General features: G+C 39.6%; 1 protein-coding gene across 1 annotated transcript in view; it reads right to left on the reverse strand.

Annotated features, from left to right (window-relative positions):
* Positions 1–5,908: 5,908 nt before the first annotated feature.
* The window catches only part of LOC142656549 (uncharacterized), a 106,993-nt gene continuing 90,853 nt past the window's right edge, over positions 5,909–22,048 (reverse strand). Inside the window, exon 14 of the mRNA XM_075831513.1 lies at positions 5,909–8,532. Coding sequence (XP_075687628.1) covers positions 6,947–8,532 — 1,586 coding nt within the window. The 3' untranslated portion in view covers positions 5,909–6,946. The remainder of the gene's footprint in view (positions 8,533–22,048) is intronic.

Below are 22,048 nucleotides of genomic sequence, written 5' to 3' on the forward strand. Positions count from 1 at the left end.
TTTATAGCGCACGGTGAACACTGTAAAAAAAAATCAAAAAATCACTTTGCTTGCCAAAAAAAATCAAATAAAAAGTGATGTACCCTAAAATTAGACCAATGAAAACTACAGACTGTAACGGAACAAATAAGCCCTCGCACGGCTACGGTGGAGAAACAATAAAAAAGTTCTGGAAATTGTGTAGAGCATTCCCAAAGCGGATAACATCCGGCACCATTTATCAGTGCGACACCGGCCACATATCTATGAATTATTATTTATTTACCCTGTTATTATACCCTCTTATTATGCCCTGATGTTCTCTGCCCAGCTTACATATGCCCCCACATTATAAACTGAAATACCATCAAAACCCCAAACAGAAAAACTACCAAGCAACATCTGCGCTCCAAAAGCCATTCCCTCCCTTCTGAGCTCTGCTGTGGGTCCAAACAGCAGTTTATTACCATATATAGAGTATTGCCGTAATCGGGAGAAGTAGCTCTTTATATTTTTTCAGAAAAAAAGTAGATTTTCATTTTAACAGACAAACTCCAATAAATATAGCAAAATAACTGTTGGGTCAAGAAGCTCACTATGCCCCTAGATAAATTCCTTGAGTTGTGGAGTTTCCAAAACCATGTCACTTTTGGGGAGTTTCCACTGTTTCGGCACCACAAGACCTCTTCAAACCTGACATGGTGCCTAAAATATATTCTAAAAAAAAAAAGGAGGCCCCAAAATCCTCTAGGTGCTTCTTTAATTCTGAGGCCGATGCTTCAGTCCATTAGCACACTAGGGCCACATGTGGGATATTTCTTAAAAACTGCAGAATCTGGGCAATAAATATTGAGGTAAATATCTCTAGTAAAACCTTTTGTGTTACAGATTTTTTTTTATTACAAATGAATTTCGGTAAAAAAAAATTAATTTGTCAATTTCACCTCTACTTTGCTTTAATTCCTGTGAGACGCCTAAATGGTTAAAACACTTTCTGAATGCTGTTTTGAATACTTTGAGGGGTGCAGTTTTTAAAATGGGGTGATGTATGGGGTCTATCTAGTACATAAGGCCCTCAAAGCCAATTCAGAACTGAACGGGTCCTTGAAAAAATAGCCTTTTGAAATTTTCTTGAAAATGTCAGAAATTGCTGTTAAAGTTCTAAGCCTTGTAATGTCCTAGAAAAATAAAATAATGTTCAAAAAATTATGCAAATATAAAGTAGACATATGGGGGATGTCAATCAGCAACAATTTTGTGTGGTATTACTATCTGTTTTACAAGTAGATACATTTTAAATGAGAAAAATCATAATTTTTGCAAATTTTTGTGTTTTTCACAAATAAGCAATGAATTTATTGACCACTAACAAAGTACAATATGTCACGAGAAAACAATCTCAGAATCGCTTGGATAGGCAAAAGCATTCCAGAGTTATTACCACATAAAATGACATGTCGGATTTGAAAAAATGGGGCTGGTCCTCAAGGGCCGAAATGAGCTTGGTCCTGAAAGGGTTAATCATCTTCTGATTGTAGCAGTACTCACTGGTAACTTCACATCTTCTTTGATCTTTCTGGAGGTGATCATTGGCTGAGCCTTTGCCATTTTGGCTATTCCTTGATCCATTCGAACAGTAGTTCCCCGGTTCCTTCCGCGTCTTTCAGGTTTTGGTTGACACTTCAAGGCATTTGAGATCATTTTAGCTGAGCCGCCTATAGTTTGCTGCACTTTTCTTTATGTTTTTCCCTCTCCAATTAACTTTTTAAATAAAGTAAATTTTTCATCAGAACAATGTCTGGAATGACCCATTTCCCCCTGGTATTTCCGAAGGAAATGCACTATAACCAACATGTGATCCATTTGCCACCCTCCTACCTTACATAAGGGCCAAAATTGAAATCTGTTATTACACAGAATTAATGACTTCACCAATTTAACTCCTCACTGCTATTATTTTGAACAAGCCCCTTTCAGTGATTAAATTACTCAGAATGAGCGGCATGCATGTCCTAATTGTTGTTTTTTTCTACTACACTTACAAGTAAATTATTTGCTATGTACAAATATCACTTCTACCGAAAACATTGATTTATCATATGTTGGACTGCTATTTTTTTTTCCAGATAGTTTGAAGGCAAAGAAATGCCTTTAGAGGATAGCACTTCCACCAGAATATATAAATCTGGTATCGCCGTAATCGTATTGACCCGCAGATTAAAGTTAACATATAATTTCAATTGCACGGTGAATGCCGTAAAAAAAAAAGTGCAAAAAACAATGGAGGAATCAATTTTTTAAAATTTTCTACCACACAAATATTTTTGACCCATTTACTAGTATATTAAATGGTACAATAAATGGTGCCATAAAACTACAACTCGTCCCACACAAATCAAGCCCCCATAGGGCTACATCGACGGAAAAATAAAAAAGTTATGGATTTTGGAATGTGGGGAGGAAAAAAATGAAAATCTGAAAAATGGCTGCGGCGAGAAAGATTTAAAGATAGAAGTGATTTAGCAACTAGTTCCAGGTCTCATCGGCCATCAAAACAAAGTTGTTTCAAAGTGCAGTGACCATTTAAATAATGGCACACAAAGCCTGGTTACGGACAAATCTATTCTTTGCAAAAACGATTTTACTTTTTAGTGCGAACCATGCCTAGAGACAAAAAAAACTTTCAGAAGACATGTTAGAGAGAAGCATGAAGCTAGAAAAGCATTACTAAAGACCGTAATATACATAAAATTATAGTTAGACAGGACAGTTGCTACTTTCCCTAGGAGTGGGCATTCTTTGAAAGGATAACTATTAAAAAAAACACCACATTGAATAAGAATGGTGTTCAGGGAAGCATGCCATGAAGGAAGCCACTGCTGACAAAAAAAAAAATGACGTCCCGTTTTAAGCTTGTTCCACGATGCTTCTAGGAAAATGTTCTATGGACTGGTGAGACAAAAGTTGAACTATTTAGCACAAATGCACAACACTATGTTTGGAGGAAAAATAACACTGCAACAACACCAAAACCTCATATAAACTGTAAAGAACAGAGGCGGGAGCATCATGTTTTCAGGGTGCTTTGCTGCCTCAGAGCCTTAACGTCTTGCAATCATTAAAGGGATAGTAAATTAAAAACATTTTACAGGAGAATAAGGGCAGCAGTCATTGACTTCAAGCTGAATAGATGTTGAGTGTTGCAACAAGACAACGACCCAAAGCACACAAATAAGCCAACTAAGGAATAGTTGAAGTTGACCTCAATCCTATGTTATGGCATGACCTAAAGAGGGCTGTGCACGCAAGGCATTCCAGAAATATCAATGAACAGCATCACATTTAGAGGGAGAATGGTCCAAAATTCTCCCACAAATACGTGCAAATCTTATTTGCAGGTACAAGAAACATTTGGTGGAGGTGCTGCTAAAGGGGATCTAAAGGTTATTAACTTCAGGGGATCACTTATTCTTCTTGCACTAAAAGACAACGGTACAGTACAACGGTTTGTGTGTTATTACTTCAGTTAGATTGTGTTTGTCTAGAATTGTGACTTCGATAACAATCAGACCACATTGTATTAGTAATCCATGCAGAAATCCATTTTATTCCAAAGCATTCACTTTCCTTTTTCTTGCTAGGACCCACCTAACTTTTTCAAATCGCTCTCTGCTGCTCGATACGGATTTCACATAAGAGCAACGGATGGAAAGTCAATAACTTGATACAGCTAGAAAAGGTGGCGTTTCAAAAAGAGGATCATTAAGAAAATGAAATTCCCATAAACAAGCTTTGATAGAATACCATGGCTTTGCCAGTGAACATCTTTCCAAATCCTACGCTATAAGGGGCCTTTGTTCTGTGCATGGTATCAAAACAATATTTTTTAGTTTTCATATGTAAAACATCATGTTTTTCTTAGGTTTACTTACAATTATTCTCCCACGCTTCAAAATTACACGTTTATGGGACGTACAGTGCCTAAGTCTCTGAATACAGTCACGTAAAAATACAAAAATAGCGACACCATGTTATTTTTTTATCATATGTGGACATATGGATTAATATTTGATTTAAATTTGAACAGTTTATACAGGTAACGTAGTTGAACAAAAAAGTAATTTGAATTTGCAATACATTTGTTAAACAAAACACTTCACAGATATGACATTACCTTCTGCTGCTCAAATACCTGCTGCTGCCTCTTTGGCAAAAACAACCTTTAGCAGGCATTTATTATAAGGCCTGATTCATGCGTGCATATTTTGGGCAGTATTTTGCATTAGTACCGGTCATATGGTTCGTTAGGTGATTACACGATCCACAAAGCCAGTGAAGACAGGGCAGCTCCAACAAGGTTCATTGCATCAAATAATGACAGAACAGGTAGCCTTCCATGCAGCAACAGCACACAGTCCACAAAATAGGGTAACCACAGGACAATCCTCAGAGCGCTGGCCTCCACTTCAGCTGCCATGAAGGGCTATATCCGGAACTCCCATCCTTCCCAGGTCAAGCCCTTATAATCTCAAAGGGTGGGGGGACAGCTTGGCAATTCCTAGTTAACCCTTGGCAGAGAGGAATGCATTCTTCATCAGGTACCGCAGGTAAAGGACAATCAGATGAGTCACAGTCACAAAGCATAAAGTGTCCTCATTGTCCAAGGGATCATCAGGAAGCACCACCATCACATAGCTAGGGTGCAGACTAGCAAACGAAGCAGAAATTATCTCCCCCCCACTGTGTTCTCATCCTGGCTGTGGCAGACAATAGTTGGGCAATACACATAATCGTATAAAAGGCCACAACTCACATATAAACAGTTTATGTTACACGAGCCCCCCACCCTATTTTGGGAGATAGGTGCGTGTCCTGTGGATATGCCATAAATGTCTGTGGTGAAACAAAAAGAGTGGGACATATTGAGTAAGAGTTGATGGTCTACAGTGTAAAATGCCACAGAGATCCAGAAGAATTGCTGTAAGATTTAGCCGTCAATAGATAATTTGAGACTTTAATAAGGGCAGTTTCTGTAGAGTGCGGAAATCAGATTGTATGGAGTTCACACAAGAATTAGAAGAGAGATAGTGGATTAGGCAATAGCAAACAAAGCATTCCAGGAGTTTAGAGATAAAGGGGAGATTACAGACAAATTGTGGTTAGCAGCGCAGGACAGGTCAAGAAATAGCTTTTCACGCAGATGTGGGTGGAGTATGGACTGTCCCTCCATACCCTGTGGGTGTCAGCTGTATATAACAGCTCACACCTCGCTCTAACGGGTGGGATTGGAAATAACAGCTTTGATGCTGCAGTCAATAGAAACCACAACTAAGCCGTTAGACATAGGGGACACCCCCTTTGTTAGTTCATCATGCAAACTCCCCAGTGACCGTGGAGTGCTGATGTTTTGACATGGCTGTGGAAGGCCTACTGTATGCCCCAGGTCTACCAGTACTTCTAGTAAGACATGAAATATATTGCATAAATGATTGCATGTTCAAGTCTCTTGGTGAGACAAAGAAAATGTTAAAATGTTAAAATAAATAAAGTTTTTAACAATATACAAGTAAAAAAACCAAAAACCTTTTTAGCCATAATATAATGAAAACGTAAAAAAATAAGCAATTTGTATCACTGTGTCCGTAGAAGTCCGAACTATTACAATACAACCTAAGTTATCCTTCAAGGTGAACGCCGTAAAAAAAAAAAAAAGATATAATACGCCACAATTGTTCACCTCTCCTCAAAAAAAAAAGGTGATCAAAAAGCTGTATGTACCTTAAAATGGTACTAATGAAAACTACATCCATGGACAGAAAATAAAAGCGTATAAGTCTCAGAATGTAGATACAGAAAAAAAATCTATATGTGAACAAATTTTTTATTATTTTGTAAAAGTAGTAATACAAAAAATATTAAGTATTGTCTTAATCATACTACCTGCAGAATAAATTTAACATGTAATTTTAACCACAAGGCTTAGACCGTGAAATCAAAATCCAAATAACTATAGAATTGCTGTTTTCTTCACACTTTACCAGTTTTTTTAGTAGATTAGATGGTCCATTAAATGGTGCCAATAGAAAATGCAACTTCCCTGAAAAAACAAGCCCTCGTATGGTCATGTTAGCCGAAAATAGTTATGGCGGGGAAGGAAAAACTAAAAAAAGACTTGATACTTAGAGGGTCTGTCACCAGATTTCACAGTACAAACTGTATACACTGAAAAAAAAAAAAATCTCTTAGACCTGATAAACAAGTATATGCATGATGTAATCCCAATCTTCACTCATACAGATCGGAGCTGACAAGCTCTTATTAGTTTGAGTGAGATTTCAGGTTAGGAGGAGGAAAACTCAGTACAGGCTGTAGTCTCCCTGGCTTTGCAGTAAAAGAAAGCAGCAGATGAAGTTAGAAGCTGTAATTCTATACTAAAAGTGCTGCTGGAAGACATGCGCTCTCACAGCAGAGCCTCGTAAACTGCAGATTGAACTGAGCATGTGCAATATTTCAGCATGATGCAAGGGAGGGGGCACACTGATAGGAGCTTGTCAGCTCTAGGTGGGTGAAGATTGATATTATATCATACATATACTTGGTCTCATAAAATACTAAATTTAATATCAGACTGGAAAACGTTGAAAAAGGATTATATAGAGAGCAGATTTTTAAACAAGTCCCAAAAGAGAGTGGCTAAATGTTTAGTAACAGCTGGGGAGATAGACTGGACAAGCTGCAAGAGAATGGGACTGCTAAAGCAGGTAGTAGGGCGCGAAGTAGTTTTATAATTTCTCCCATCCCTTGGTTGAACTTGATGGACACGTCTTTTTCGACCGTACTAACATAACTATGTAAGAAGAGAGGAGCTAAGACTTCATCTGTCATTGGGTCAAAATGCTGAACAAGTGAACAAGAGGAAATGTGGGAGAGAAGAGGATTGTTGCTTCTTGAAGACTGGGAAATTATTTCATTTCCCACATTCTAAACATGAAAATGGCTTCTCACCTGTGTGACTAATCTCATGTTTAACAAGACTTGATTTTTGTGTAAAGCATTTCCCACATTCTGAACATGAATATGGCTTCTCCCCTGTGTGACTTCTCTGATGTATAGCAAAAATTGATTTATTTGGGAAACATTTACCACATTCTGAACATGTAAATGAACTATTTCCTGTGTGAATTTCCTGATGTTTAATAAGACCTAATGGATCTTTAAAACATTTCCCACATTCTGAACATGAAAACGACATATCTACTGTGTGAATTCTCTCATGTCTAACAAGAGTTGATTTATCTTTAAAACATTTTCCACATTCTAAACAGGAGTATGGCTTCTCTCCTGTATGACTTTTCTCATGTCTAAAAAGCTTTGATTTATCTGTAAAACATTTTCCACATTCTGAACAGGAATATGGCTTTGCGCCTGTGTGACCTCTCTCATGTCTAACAAGAATGGATTTATTTGTAAAACATTTCCCACATAGTGAACATGAATATGGTTTCTCCCCTGTGTGACTTCTCTCATGTGTAACCAGACTTGATTTATCTTTAAAACACTTGCCACATTCTGAACATGAATATGGATTTTCTCCGGTGTGAATTTTCTGATGTTTAAGAAGACCTGATTTATCTTTAAAACATTTCACACATTCTGAACATGAATACGGCTTCTCACCTGTGTGAATTCTCTCATGTCTAACAAGACTTGATTTATCTTTAAAACATTTCCCACATTTTGAACATGCGTATGGCTTCTCCCCTGTGTGAGTTCGATCATGTATAACAACACCTGATTTATCTTTAAAACATTTCCCACATTCTGAACACGAATATGGCTTCTCTCCTGTGTGACTTTTCTTATGTCTACCAAGACTTGATTTATCATTAAAACGTTTCCCACATTCTGCACATGAATATGGCTTCTGTCCTGTGTGAATTCTTTTATGTTTAACAAGACTAGATTTATATTTAAAACATTTGCCACATTCTAAACATGAAAATGGATTCTCTCCTGTGTGAATCCTCTGATGCATAAAAAGACTTCTTTTTTGTGTAAAACATTTCCCACAATCTGAACATGAATATGGCTTATTATCTGTGTGACTTATCTCATGTTTAACAAGATCTGATTTCTTCATGAAACATTCTCCACACAGTAAACATGCAAATGTTTTTTCTTCTATGTGAATCCTTTGATGTTTAACAAGACTTGATTCATCTGTAAAGCATTTCCCACACTCTAAACAGGAGTATGGCTTCAGCCCTGTGTGAGTTAGTTGGTGCGTAAAATGACCTGAGCTTTTTGTGATCGCTTTACCACATTGAAAACTTTCATCCTCTTTCTTAGCTTTATTTGTGGTAACAATCTGTGATTGGTCAGGAGAAGGTTCCTCATGTTTGGGACAATATGATGGATCTGTACTGTGAATTCCTGGATGTACATTAAGGGTAAAGAGGTTTTCTCCTGAAGAGTGCTGCATGATATCTTCATCTTTTACTTTATAATCTAGCGATAACACAAAGTTTCCCTCAGAGTTCATCCTGGGTTTTTCTATGAAGATTAAAAATGGATTTAAAAATTTAGTTTTTCAAACCACAAAGCAGACAAGTTATAAATTCCTTATCGTCCTTGGCAGCACCCATGGGATGTTGGTCCCGACCTATTCTAGGACAGAACATATTATAAAGCAGCAGACTTTAAAGGATTAATGATGGGCGAACTCCCCTCTATTATAAAAAACACACCAACTACCTCGTCTAAGTTTAAAAAAATCAATCTCAAAGACACGTACCTGCACATATCCATTCACCTGGAACACAGAAACTTCCTAAGGCTCGCTTACCATCAAGGCAGCAGGGTTCAACACCTCCAATTTGCTGCCATCACGTTTGGTCTCTCGTCTGCTCCAAGGTTATTCACGAAAACATCTGTGGTGTTAGCTGCAAAACTGCATTTTCAGGGAATATGACTAGTCCCGTATCTAGATGACTGGTGGATAAAGGCTTCCACGTCAGATCTGGATGGAACACATTCAAGTCGTCAAAAACTGCCTCAAAGACCATTGCTACATAATCAAGTGGAAAAAGTCTCTACTCTCCCCAAGCATGTCCCTCAAGTTTCTGGGGCTCAAAATAGACACCAGAAACTTGAAAGTTTTTCTTTATGCAGAGAAAATTTTGATCAACCAGAATGCAGTATTGTCAATTCTCCACTACCGTTACCTCGATCAAGAACACAATGGGAATCCTGGGCCTCCTGACTGACTCTACAGATGCAGTTATGTGGGCAAAAGCCCATCTCATACCACTTCAAGCGAAAATCATCAGATCTTGGAACAGACTCCCTGCTGGATTAGTCAAGAGAATTGTCACCTCTCCCAAAACAAAGCTTGCTCTCAGATGGTGGCTGATGAAACGGAATCTTCTTAAAGGGAAATCCTTTGCTGCCCAGCAGTGGATTATATTAACCATGGATGCCTCCAAACTCAGCTGGGGTACCCATCTTCAGGATGTTTGGATTCAGAGACGATGGTCTTCTCAGAACAGCAAGATTTTATCCAATTACAGGGAATTGAAAGCGGCGACACTGGCCTTGCTACAATTACAGAAGAGGTACACATCTGAAGGTTCAGTCAGATAACATGGTACCTGAACAAGCAGGGAGGTACTAGAAGTCGCCTACTGGAGAACGAATGTGCTAAGATCAAGTCTTGGGCCGAATGTCATCTGGCAAGTATTGCAGCGGTTCATATCAGAGGCACCGAAAACTGCTCGGCAGATATCCCGAGCAGGGAAACCATTATACCTGGAGAGTGGGAGCTAAATCCATTAGTGTTCCAACAGGAAACTTCAAAAAATTCTGTGCCTCAAGCAGGGAAGGCAAACCAGAGACTCTAGATGCATTCTCCCTATCCTGGACAGGGACATTTCTCTATCTGTTTTCCCCTCTACCGCTGATATTCAAGTGACTACAGAAGATCAGAAAAGACAGGGCCAAGGTCCTATCAATGATTTTGTTCTGGCCCAGGAGCGCTTGGATTCAGGCCTTATTAGAATTCTCAAATGGAATGTATTGGAAACTCCCCCTAAGAGAGGATCTCCTTCTTCAGGAAGGATTTTGCCACCCAGGCCTGAAGTGGCATGGACATTGAGAGGATAAATCTCTATAACCAAGGTCTTTTGCAAGATGCTGTCACTACTCTATTGTCTTCTCAAATTTCTACTCGAAAGGTCAATAATCGTGTTTGCTAATTTTATCCACTTGATGTACAGCCCGTGAGCTTTCCCCTAGAAAGATTCAGTCAGCTGAGTTGCTTTAAATTTTGCAACAAGGTCTTCAAGCAGGGTTGAAATATAATACCCATCGTGTCCATTATTCTGCTATTAATGCCTCTCTGGAATTCAGATTTTCAAATTACTACCTTATCTGGCATTTCTTTAAACGAGACCAAGATCTTAAGACCTAATCTAAAATAAAATCTTTTTGCCCTATCTGGGATTTAGCTATTGTCTTGAAGCACCTGACAAGCTTTTGAGCCTCTTGAACAAGTGGACCTCAAAATCCTTTCTGGTAAAGTTCTTCTGCCGTTGCTATTGCCAAAAAAAAAAAAAAAGAGTCAGTGAGCTGCAGGCTCTCTCCACACTCTCCTTACTTAAAAGTTCTGCCAGATTGTGTTAGGGTAAGAACTGTTCCAGCCTTTCTTCCTAAAGTTCTTTCTGATACTAATGTTAACCAAGGCTTATGTTGGTGGACTTATCGGGTCATCAGAGCGGCCAAGTCTATATATTTTTGTGTGTTAGCCAAGAGATTTATCTACCTGCTTTTACTATAGTTGGTGGTATTTATAATGGAGGGGTGTTGCATATTGTTAACCCTTAAAGTCTGCTGCTTCATAATATGTTCTGTCCTAGAAGGGGTCAGGAACATCCTATGGGTGCTGCCTTGGACTCAAGGAAAATTAAATTTCAGGGAGGTAAATTTTTGGCATTCATATCAGGTTGTAAAAACACATGCAGTTTTTGGTGCAGCTATTTGAGCTAAAGCCGGAAGTGGATCAAAAAGGAAGGAGAGGTATAAACAACTCCTATTGAATCCATCCCTGGCTTTGGCTAAAAAAAACTGCACCAAGAACTGCCACAAAAACTGCATGTGTGATTTAAGTCTTACAAAGTTTTATATAACACTTTAAAATATATCTAGTCTAGACCCAGTCCACTACTTTTATTACATAAACCTTGACTTGATAAAACTCCAACATTTGAAAAGTACAACCTTGTAATCATCACTGAAACATTGTTGTATGTACAATAATACAATGTGAAATAGGTGCCTCTTAATAATCATGTATCTGGAAGATTAGAATACCCTGAAAGTAAAAAAAACAAAACAATAAATAAAGTCTTTAACCCCTTAATGACCGGACATGTTTGTACCTTAATGACCAAGCCAGATTTGTCAAATCTGGTATGTCTGACTTTATCAGAGAATAACTCTGTGAAAGTTTTGAATATCCAAGTAATTATGACATTGTTTTTTCGTCACATGTTGTACTTTATTTTAGTGGTAAAAGTAGACTGATACAATTTGCGGAAATTAATTAAAAAATAGAAAAATTGAAGAAATGTTGTAAAAATTAAAATTTTTCCATATTTTTAACTGCAATATGTCACATATGTACACATACTGTACAATTTTTTAAATTAAATATATATTTCTATCTCTTTACTCTATTTTGGCAGCACTTTTGAAAAAATAAAATAAATTTTCAGCAATTTAGAGGACTTACAAATTGAATAATAATTTTATAAATTTTGAAGTACATTTTGTTTTCCTGCACCAAGCCAGGTTTTCAGAGGCTCATAGGTCTCAGAGTGATGGAAACCCCCACAAATGACCCCATTTAGAAAACTAGACCCCTTAAGGTATTTACCTAGGGGTATAGTAAGTATTTTGACCCCACAGTTTTTTGCTAAATTTAATACATAGCAGGTGAAAAAAAAAAAATTTAACTTTTTTTCATAAAAGTATCAGTTTGAAGACCGATTTCTTTGTAAAGCGAACATGAGAATGAAGCACCACACCACAAAATATATCACCCTGTTTCTCCTGTTTTCAAAAATACCCACATTGTGGCCCTAATGCGCTGCCTGGAAACACGGCAGGGCCCAAAAGCAAGGGAGCACCCGGAGGCTTTCAGTACACATATTTTGCGTGAAAATGTTTTAGGCCCCACTGTACATTTGGAGAGGCTTTGAGCTGCCAGAACGATAGAAACTCCCCATAAACGACCCCATTTAGAAAACTAGACCCCATAAGGTATTTATTTAGGGGTATAGTAAGTATTTTGACCCCACAGTTTTTTGCTAAATTTAATGCATAACAGGTGAAAAAAAAAATTATTTCACTTTTTTCATAAAAGTATCAGTTTGAAGACAGATTTCTTTGTAAAGCAAACATAAGAATGAAGAAACACACCACAAAATCTATCACCCTGTTTCTCCTGTTTTCAAAAATACCCACATTGTGGCCCTAATGCGCTGCCTGGACACACGGCAGGGCCCAAAAGGAAGGGAGCACCCGGAGGCTTTCAGGACTCATATTTTGCTTGAAAATGTTTTAGGCCCCACTGTACATTTGGAGAAGCTTTGAGCTGCCAGAACGATAGAAACTCCCCATAACCGACCCCATTTTGAAAACTACACCCCTTAAGGTATTTATCTAGGGGTATAGTTAGCATTTTGACCACACAGATTTTTCGCTAAATATATTGGAATTAGTCTGTAAAAATTAAAATGTACTTTTTTTTCTGAAACATAGAAATTTTTATTATTTACAAGGAATAACGAAGAAAATGCACCCCAACATTTGTAAAGCAATGTCTCCCGATTATGACAATACCCCATATGTGGTAATAAACTGCTGTTTGGACCCTCAGCAGGGCTCAGAAGGGAAGGAGCGCCATTTGGATTTATGATTTTGCTGGAATGGTTTTAGGTGCCATGTCGCATTTGCAATGCACTGGAGGGACCAAAACAGTGGAAACCCACCAAAAGTGACCCCATTTTGGAAAAACCTTCAAGGAATTTTTCTAGGGGTATAGTGAGCATTTACACCCCACGGGTCTTTTGCAGAGTTTATTAGAATTAGGGCACGAAAATTAATATCAAAATTTTTTCCACTAAAATGTTGCATTTTCTCATTTTCACAAGGGATAAAGGAGGAAAAAAACAACCATTTTTTATAAAGCAATTTCTCACGAGTACGGAAATACCCCACATGTGGTCATACGTTTTTTCATTAGAAATGAATTAACCCTTTCAGAACTGATCCATTTTTTGCTTTCATATTTTAGATTTTCACTCCCCGCTTTCCAAGAGCCATAACTTTTTTATTTTTCCATCGATAGAGTGGTGTGAGGGCTTATTTCTTGCGGGAGTAGCTGCTGTTTTTAATGGTACCATTTTTTGGTACATAAAAAGTGATTCAAAAGTTGTATTACATTTTTTTTTTTTAGAGCGAAGGTGACAAAAAAAAAAACCTGCGATTTTGGCGGTTTCAATTATTACATTTTTTTAAGGTGTGCACTGTGCAAATTAAATACTGGTATATTGTAATAGTTCGGACTTTTACGGACGTAGCGATACCAATTTTGTTCATTTTTTTTACATTACTTTAGAAGAAAAATGCGAAAAGGTGTTTTTGTTTTTTTACTTTAAAAAAATAAATAAAAATCGCACTACTAATAGCTATAATTCTTCTACACATTTTATTAATCAATCCCCTTAGGGGACTTGATCCAGCGATCATTGGATCGCTGGTACAACACACTGCAATACTAATGTATTGCAGTATACTGTTATTCTTACAGGCTTCTGTAACAGAGCGATCGCTGTACCTGTCCGTTAGTACCGAGGGGGCCTGCTGTAATACACAGCTGACACCCGCAGCGTATGGAGCGGGCTCAGCACGTGAGCCGGCTCCATACATCAACCGCCGCACCATGACGGGCAATTAAGTCATAGTGCGCAAAGGGGTTAATGCACAGCGGATGGTTCAAAGTGAAAATTGCACTTTTCCACTAATACGCCATTTTAGTGCATAATATGTTGTGCCCAGTTTGTGCCACAGAAGACAAATACCTCATAAAACGTTAAGCCGGTTCTCTCGGGTATGGCGACGCCATATGTGTGGGCGCAAACTGCTGCTTGGGCACAAGGTTGGGCTCAGAAGGAGGGAACGCCATTTTGCTTTTGGAGCGCAGATTTTGCTTGGCAGTAGTTTTGTTTGGGGTTTTGCTGGTATTTCAGTTTATAATTTGGGGGTATTTGTAATCTATGCGGAGTACATGAGGGCATAATAAGAGGGTATAATAATGGGGTAAATAAATAATATTTCATAGATATGTGCACGGTGTCGCACTGATAAATGGCGCCTGATCTTATCCACTTTTGGACACTCTGCACATTTTGCATCGCCATATTCTGAAAGCCAGAACTTTTTTATTTTTCCACCACCGGAGCCCTGTGAGGGCTTATTTGTTGCGGGACAATCTGTAGTTTTCATTGGTACCATTTTGGGGTACATGCGATTTTTTTTGATCACTTTTTATTCAATTTTTTTGCAATCCTGAGCAAAAAACAGGAATTCTGACACCGTTTTTTAGGTTTTCTTTTTGCGGCGCTCACCGTACGCTATAAATGACATTTTACTTTATTCTGCGGGTTGGTACGATTACGGCGATACCATATGTATATAGGTTTGGTCCTTTTTTCTTGCGTTTGCACAATAAAATGACTTATTTATAAAAAGAAATACATTTCTGTGTCACCATATTCTGAGAGACAATTTTTTTATTTTTTAGTCAAAAAAGCTGTGTAAGGGCTTGTTTTTTGCGGGACGGATAGAAGTTTTTATTGGTACTATTTTTGGGTACATGCAACTTTTTGATCACTTTTTATTCTTTATTTAGGGAGCGGTGGTGACCAAAAAAATTGTGATTCTGTCGTAGTTTTTTATTGATTTTTTTTGGGGTGGTCATCGTGCGGGAAAAATAACATTACAGTTTTATAGTTGGGGTCGTTACGAACGCGGTGATACAAAATATGTGTACTTTTTTAACGTGTTCATTTTTTTCTATAATAAAAGTCTTATTATAGGAAAAAAAAGCATTTTGTGTTTATATCACTTATAACTTTTATTTTTACACTTTTTTTAAAACATTTTTATTACTTTTTTTTAACTTTTTTCACTTGTCCCACTAGAGGACACTTAGACTTGGAGCTTTGATCACTGCTAGAGTACATTACACTACACACGTAGTGTAATGTACTCCAACTGTCATTGTGACGTGACAGTCACACTGACAGGAAGCCTCTGAGGACCGGCCGGAGGCTGCTCCTCCGAGGCTTCCGTACATGGCAACCCAGAGGTCAATATCTGACCTCCGATTGCCACGACAATCATCGGTATCCCCCACGATCACTTCGTGGGGGCTGCCGATGTGCTTCAAACCACTTAAATGCGGCGACGGCAATCCGTCGCCGCACTTAAGGGGTTAATTGCCGAAAGCAGCGGCGATGGTCCGCTGTCCGGCGAGACTGATATGTCAGCTGTCTAGGACAGCTGTCAGCGCGCGCCTGTCACTCTGTGTTTACACAGAGTGACAGTTTTGAATACTGACGAAAATGAACGTCCTGGGGCAGGAACTAGCAGCCGACCAGGACGTTCATTTTCGTCATTGGTCGTGAAAGGGTTAAACCCAAATAAAAGTTTCTCAACCCCATTCTGACATTCGTCGTATATTTATGGCTGAAATTGGAAGGAAAAGTATGAAGCTGGCTCAGGAGATGAGCCCTCACTATATGCAGCAGTCAGCTGTATATTACAGCTGGCATACTGCTCTATCGCCTGGGAACAGAAATAACTGTGATCTAGGCCATTTAACCACTTCGATGCCGCAGTCAATAGCAACTGCAGCATCTAAGCGGCTCCCTCTATCACCCCATCACCCCCGTCTCCACGATCAAGGGGTACAGATGGGTTGTTATGGCAGTGGAGGCCCCACTACTCTTAATAAGAAAACGCTAAGAATGACAATACACTGCAATACAGAAGTGCTGTATTCAAGCGATTGCATTTTCAAGTCCCCAAGTACGATTAAACCAAAAAATACAATTTTCAAAAATACCTAAAACAAAACATTAAAAGTAAATTATGTAAGATAATATGAACAATAAAGAAACATAAGTAATACCACTGCATCCGTAGAGATCCAAGATAATAGAAGTTTTTTTTTCCTGCACGTTAAATGTTGAAAAAAAGGGGGGGAAAAAAATCCACAATTGCATTTTTTTTGATCACCTTGCCTCCCCAAAAAATGAAAGTATTTTTCTTTTGTAAAAGTAGTGAAACAAAGAAAAACAACTGTATAAATTTGATATCACCATAATCGAATTGACCTGCAGTATAGAATTAACATGTAATTTTTACTCGTAATTGATGTTTTTTATTTTCATTCCACCACACAATCATTTTTTTTTTAATTTTTCAGTACACTGTAGAAAAAACTAACTCATCCCGGAAAAAAAACAAGGTCTCATACAAAAAAAAAAGTTATTGCTCTTTGATGGGTGGGACTGAAAAAAATGTAAATGAAAAAATGAAAACTGGTTGCAGACCGACCATAAAACATGTTTCAAAACAGCTATTTAGTGTACAGTAGATTATATCGGAGATCGGATTGCTTGATATTGCAACCTAAGGTTGTACTACGGAAATATACTGAAGACCACATGTCCCCTTGTAACTTGTGTGCAGAGTTGTCATGGGGACCTCGTGTGTTTTCAAATAGTTCCTCAATTCTTGTCCCAGCCTCATATTAAATATGGAACAATAATTAGGATATTTCTTCTCAGCTATTATTATTAGGAGATTTGTAATAGTTGAACTAAATAAATTACAAAGCACAAAGAAAATCACCAGTGTTTTTTTATTTCCGTTGACTATCCAAAAATGACGCACATATTTTTGGCGGTATATCATTTCTGATATAGCACATAATTGGCGGTATATCATTTCTGCACACTTTAATGCAAGTACTTTAATTTAGGGTAAATTCAGGTGGCAGATTTATTGCGGAGATTTCTGGAGCTGAAAAATCAGTTCCGAAGGCAAAAGAATGCTCTATTTCCCACTCTACTGAAAGAGAGTAACTTCAAGCACATATAAAATCTAATCTTTATTTATAATAAAAAAAAAAATACATTTAAAAGAAGGCTCAATGCTAAACTATATCAATCCCTGCATTTGATTAACCAAGGACAGAAGACATTGTGTCTATTGCCTATCAAAAGTCAAAGTATTTGAACTATTTAATGGATGCCTCTGCAGATCGCATCTACTCTACTAACTGAGCCAATCTGGAAATTAAAAATATTCAATGACTCCCGCGACACGTTTCGCAATACAAGCAGCGCCTTCAGGGATAAGCGGGGCAATGGCACCAAATACACAGGCGGGAGGCTCTAAAAACCTAAGGCTGTGTCAAAGAAGGGGAGTACCAGTCACTCACCAATCAGAGATGTAGGCCTAAAGTATCAATGATTGAGGGAAAATTCCACCAATAAACACTGAACAGTAAACAGCCAATAAAGAGAAAGCTTGTGGAGCATGCACAGAAGGAGAGAAATAATGGCAGTGAAGATGCAGTGTATTGACAGAAGGAAAGTGCGCATGTACTAGGAATTAGTCGCTGTGTCAGCATCCCTATCAACTGCGCATGCTCCTGATGTGAAGGATTTTCCTGACACAGCTTCTGTGTCGACTCCCGTGGTTAATCAGCCTGCATCTGTTCCTAGGTCTGCTAGAGTGACTCGATCTGCTACCACTCAGGCTGGTAGGCTGAGGAGTGGGAGAGCCTATCGCACCCTGGCCAGACGGTTCTAGCTCCCGCCCTTGGTCTACTTATACCTTCATTTGCTGCTTGTCCTTTGTCTGTGATTCTCCTGTTTCCTGGCTCTGCTGTTCCTGCTGTTACCATTGACCTCTGCTTCTTATTGACCCTGGCTTGACTGACTATGCTCCTGCTCCGCATTTGTTACCACGTACACTCCTGGTTCTACTCGGCTCGTCCACTACTCTCTGTTGCTCACGGTGTTGCCCTTGCTTTTGTGTACCCTTGTCTTGTTTGTCTTTCGTGCCCTTATTGAGTTAAGGCCCGTGTACCCCTGAGGACGCTACTAGTTAGCGAAACATGTCGGGGGGGCTGTATTGATTTTTTTAATCCCTGCCTCAGCCGGATCTTTGTCTACATACTAATAGAGCAAACATAGAATGGTGACAGCACCCTGCGACACTAATGCCACCTAAACCACTAAATATAAATAAATATGCACTAAAGCTAAATCTACTTACAAATAGGGAGGTTCTTAGTGCACATTTTGATCAAAAAGTGTTAGCCCACCTGCCACGACAAGGCGACCTCTGTAAGGTGGGAACCTACGCTGCACATACACCCAGAACTGGGACTAAGCCTACATATATACCTGGGGATGGTAGGATCCAGCATTGAACTGATTAAAATCACCCAGGGCAGAATGGGAGGAGTGCAAGAACAACAAGTGGAGGCAGTCACTAACCCCACATATATGGATACCATAAGCACAACAAAAATTTGAACAGCACATTCCAACTAAATGATACAAAATGTATGCAGGTGCAAGAACACCCATGACTGCAGATATACAGCAAACATAGAATGGTGACAGCACCCTGCGACACTAATGCCACCTAAACCACTAAATATAAATAAATATGCACTAAAGCTAAATCTACTTACAAATAGGGAGGTTCTTAGTGCACATTTTGATCAAAAAGTGTTAGCCCACCTGCCACGACAAGGCGACCTCTGTAAGGTGGGAACCTACGCTGCACATACACCCAGAACTGGGACTAAGCCTACATATATACCTGGGGATGGTAGGATCCAGCATTGAACTGATTAAAATCACCCAGGGCAGAATGGGAGGAGTGCAAGAACAACAAGTGGAGGCAGTCACTAACCCCACATATATGGATACCATAAGCACAACAAAAATTTGAACAGCACATTCCAACTAAATGATACAAAATGTATGCAGGTGCAAGAACACCCATGACTGCAGATATACAGCAAACATAGAATGGTGACAGCACCCTGCGACACTAATGCCACCTAAACCACTAAATATAAATAAATATGCACTAAAGCTAAATCTACTTACAAATAGGGAGGTTCTTAGTGCACATTTTGATCAAAAAGTGTTAGCCCACCTGCCACGACAAGGCGACCTCTGTAAGGTGGGAACCTACGCTGCACATACACCCAGAACTGGGACTAAGCCTACATATATACCTGGGGATGGTAGGATCCAGCATTGAACTGATTAAAATCACCCAGGGCAGAATGGGAGGAGTGCAAGAACAACAAGTGGAGGCAGTCACTAACCCCACATATATGGATACCATAAGCACAACAAAAATTTGAACAGCACATTCCAACTAAATGATACAAAATGTATGCAGGTGCAAGAACACCCATGACTGCAGATATACAGCAAACATAGAATGGTGACAGCACCCTGCGACACTAATGCCACCTAAACCACTAAATATAAATAAATATGCACTAAAGCTAAATCTACTTACAAATAGGGAGGTTCTTAGTGCACATTTTGATCAAAAAGTGTTAGCCCACCTGCCACGACAAGGCGACCTCTGTAAGGTGGGAACCTACGCTGCACATACACCCAGAACTGGGACTAAGCCTACATATATACCTGGGGATGGTAGGATCCAGCATTGAACTGATTAAAATCACCCAGGGCAGAATGGGAGGAGTGCAAGAACAACAAGTGGAGGCAGTCACTAACCCCACATATATGGATACCATAAGCACAACAAAAATTTGAACAGCACATTCCAACTAAATGATACAAGATGTATGCAGGTGCAAGAACACCCATGACTGCAGATATACAGCAAACCATTCTATGTTTGCTGTATATCTGCAGTCATGGGTGTTCTTGCACCTGCATACATTTTGTATCATTTAGTTGGAATGTGCTGTTCAAATTTTTGTTGTGCTTATGGTATCCATATATGTGGGGTTAGTGACTGCCTCCACTTGTTGTTCTTGCACTCCTCCCATTCTGCCCTGGGTGATTTTAATCAGTTCAATGCTGGATCCTACCATCCCCAGGTATATATGTAGGCTTAGTCCCAGTTCTGGGTGTATGTGCAGCGTAGGTTCCCACCTTACAGAGGTCGCCTTGTCGTGGCAGGTGGGCTAACACTTTTTGATCAAAATGTGCACTAAGAACCTCCCTATTTGTAAGTAGATTTAGCTTTAGTGCATATTTATTTATATTTAGTGGTTTAGGTGGCATTAGTGTCGCAGGGTGCTGTCACCATTCTATCTTTGCTGTATATCTGCAGTCATGGGTGTTCTTGCACCTGCATACATTTTGTATCATTTAGTTGGAATGTGCTGTTCAAATTTTTGTTGTGCTTATGGTATCCATATATGTGGGGTTAGTGACTGCCTCCACTTGTTGTTCTTGCACTCCTCCCATTCTGCCCTGGGTGATTTTAATCAGTTCAATGCTGGATCCTACCATCCCCAGGTATATATGTAGGCTTAGTCCCAGTTCTGGGTGTATGTGCAGCGTAGGTTCCCACCTTACAGAGGTCGCCTTGTCGTGGCAGGTGGGCTAACACTTTTTGATCAAAATGTGCACTAAGAACCTCCCTATTTGTAAGTAGATTTAGCTTTAGTGCATATTTATTTATATTTAGTGGTTTAGGTGGCATTAGTGTCGCAGGGTGCTGTCACCATTCTATGTTTGCTGTATATCTGCAGTCATGGGTGTTCTTGCACCTGCATACATTTTGTATCATTTAGTTGGTACATACTAATAGAGGCACTGGTGCCCCTGCACTGACTGTCTGCCGACACTCGGCATACACCGCAATTCTCAGATACTCTGCTGGGTTTCTCCAGCTGTTAAACTGACTTCGGTCTGTGGCAGTGAAATTTTTAAAATTTATGTGTATAGTTTGTTCTTGCTACACGTAGCTCAATAAAAGTTGTAAACTCTAACTTTATCCTTATTATCTATTGGGTGGTCAGGAAATAGGGTTTTGTTTGCCTGCAGGCATTCCTTCTCTGACTACTTATTGAGTGTAGGGACCGTCGCCCAGTTGCACGCCGTCGCCTAGGACGGGCTGTGCAAGTAGGCAGGGACTGAGTGGCGGGTAGATTAGGGCTCACCTGTCTTTCTCCCTATCCTGACATTACATAATCACAGGCCCATATACCTTTTCTACCCTGGTCCCTGACACACTATGGACCCCCTTGAGGCCCTGGCTCAGCTAATGCAGGGTCTCTCCCTACAGGTCCAAGACCTGGCTGAGAGGTGCAACCAGTGTGTTGCTACCCAGGTAGTGCCCTCCACCCCACCTCTTGAACCCCACCTCGTTGCCTGACCGGTTCTCAGGAGACTGGAAGACTTGTTTCTCCTTTCGGGAAAATTGTAGGCTCTATTTCCGTTTAAGGCCCCACTCCTCAGGTTCTGAGAGCCAGCGAGTGGGTATAATTATGTCCCGGCTCCAGGACGGCCGCCAGGATTGGGCCTTCTCCTTGGCCCCTGACGCCCCTGAACTCTCTTCTGTTGACCTTTTTTTTCGGCACTCGGACTCATCTATGACGAGACTGACAAGACTGCCTTTACCGAGAGTCAGCTAGTGACCTTAGGTCAGGGTAAGAGACCCATTGAGGAGTACTGTTCTGACTTTAGGAAGTGGTGTGTAGCTTATCGGTGGAATGACCCTGCCTTGAGGTGCCAGTTTCGATTGGGTCTGTCTAACGCTCTGAAAGACCTGTTAGTTAGTTATCCCTCTTCTGACTTTCTAGATCAGGTTATGGCTTTAGCGGTACGTCTTGACCTACGTCTCAGGGAACGACGACTTGAACGTTTTTGTGCAATCTCCTCTGGCTCCCCTATGATGGCCCCGAGGTTCCTTTGCTTCG

Source organism: Rhinoderma darwinii, chromosome 1, assembly GCF_050947455.1.
Source record: "Rhinoderma darwinii isolate aRhiDar2 chromosome 1, aRhiDar2.hap1, whole genome shotgun sequence".
Lineage (NCBI taxonomy): Eukaryota > Metazoa > Chordata > Amphibia > Anura > Rhinodermatidae > Rhinoderma > Rhinoderma darwinii.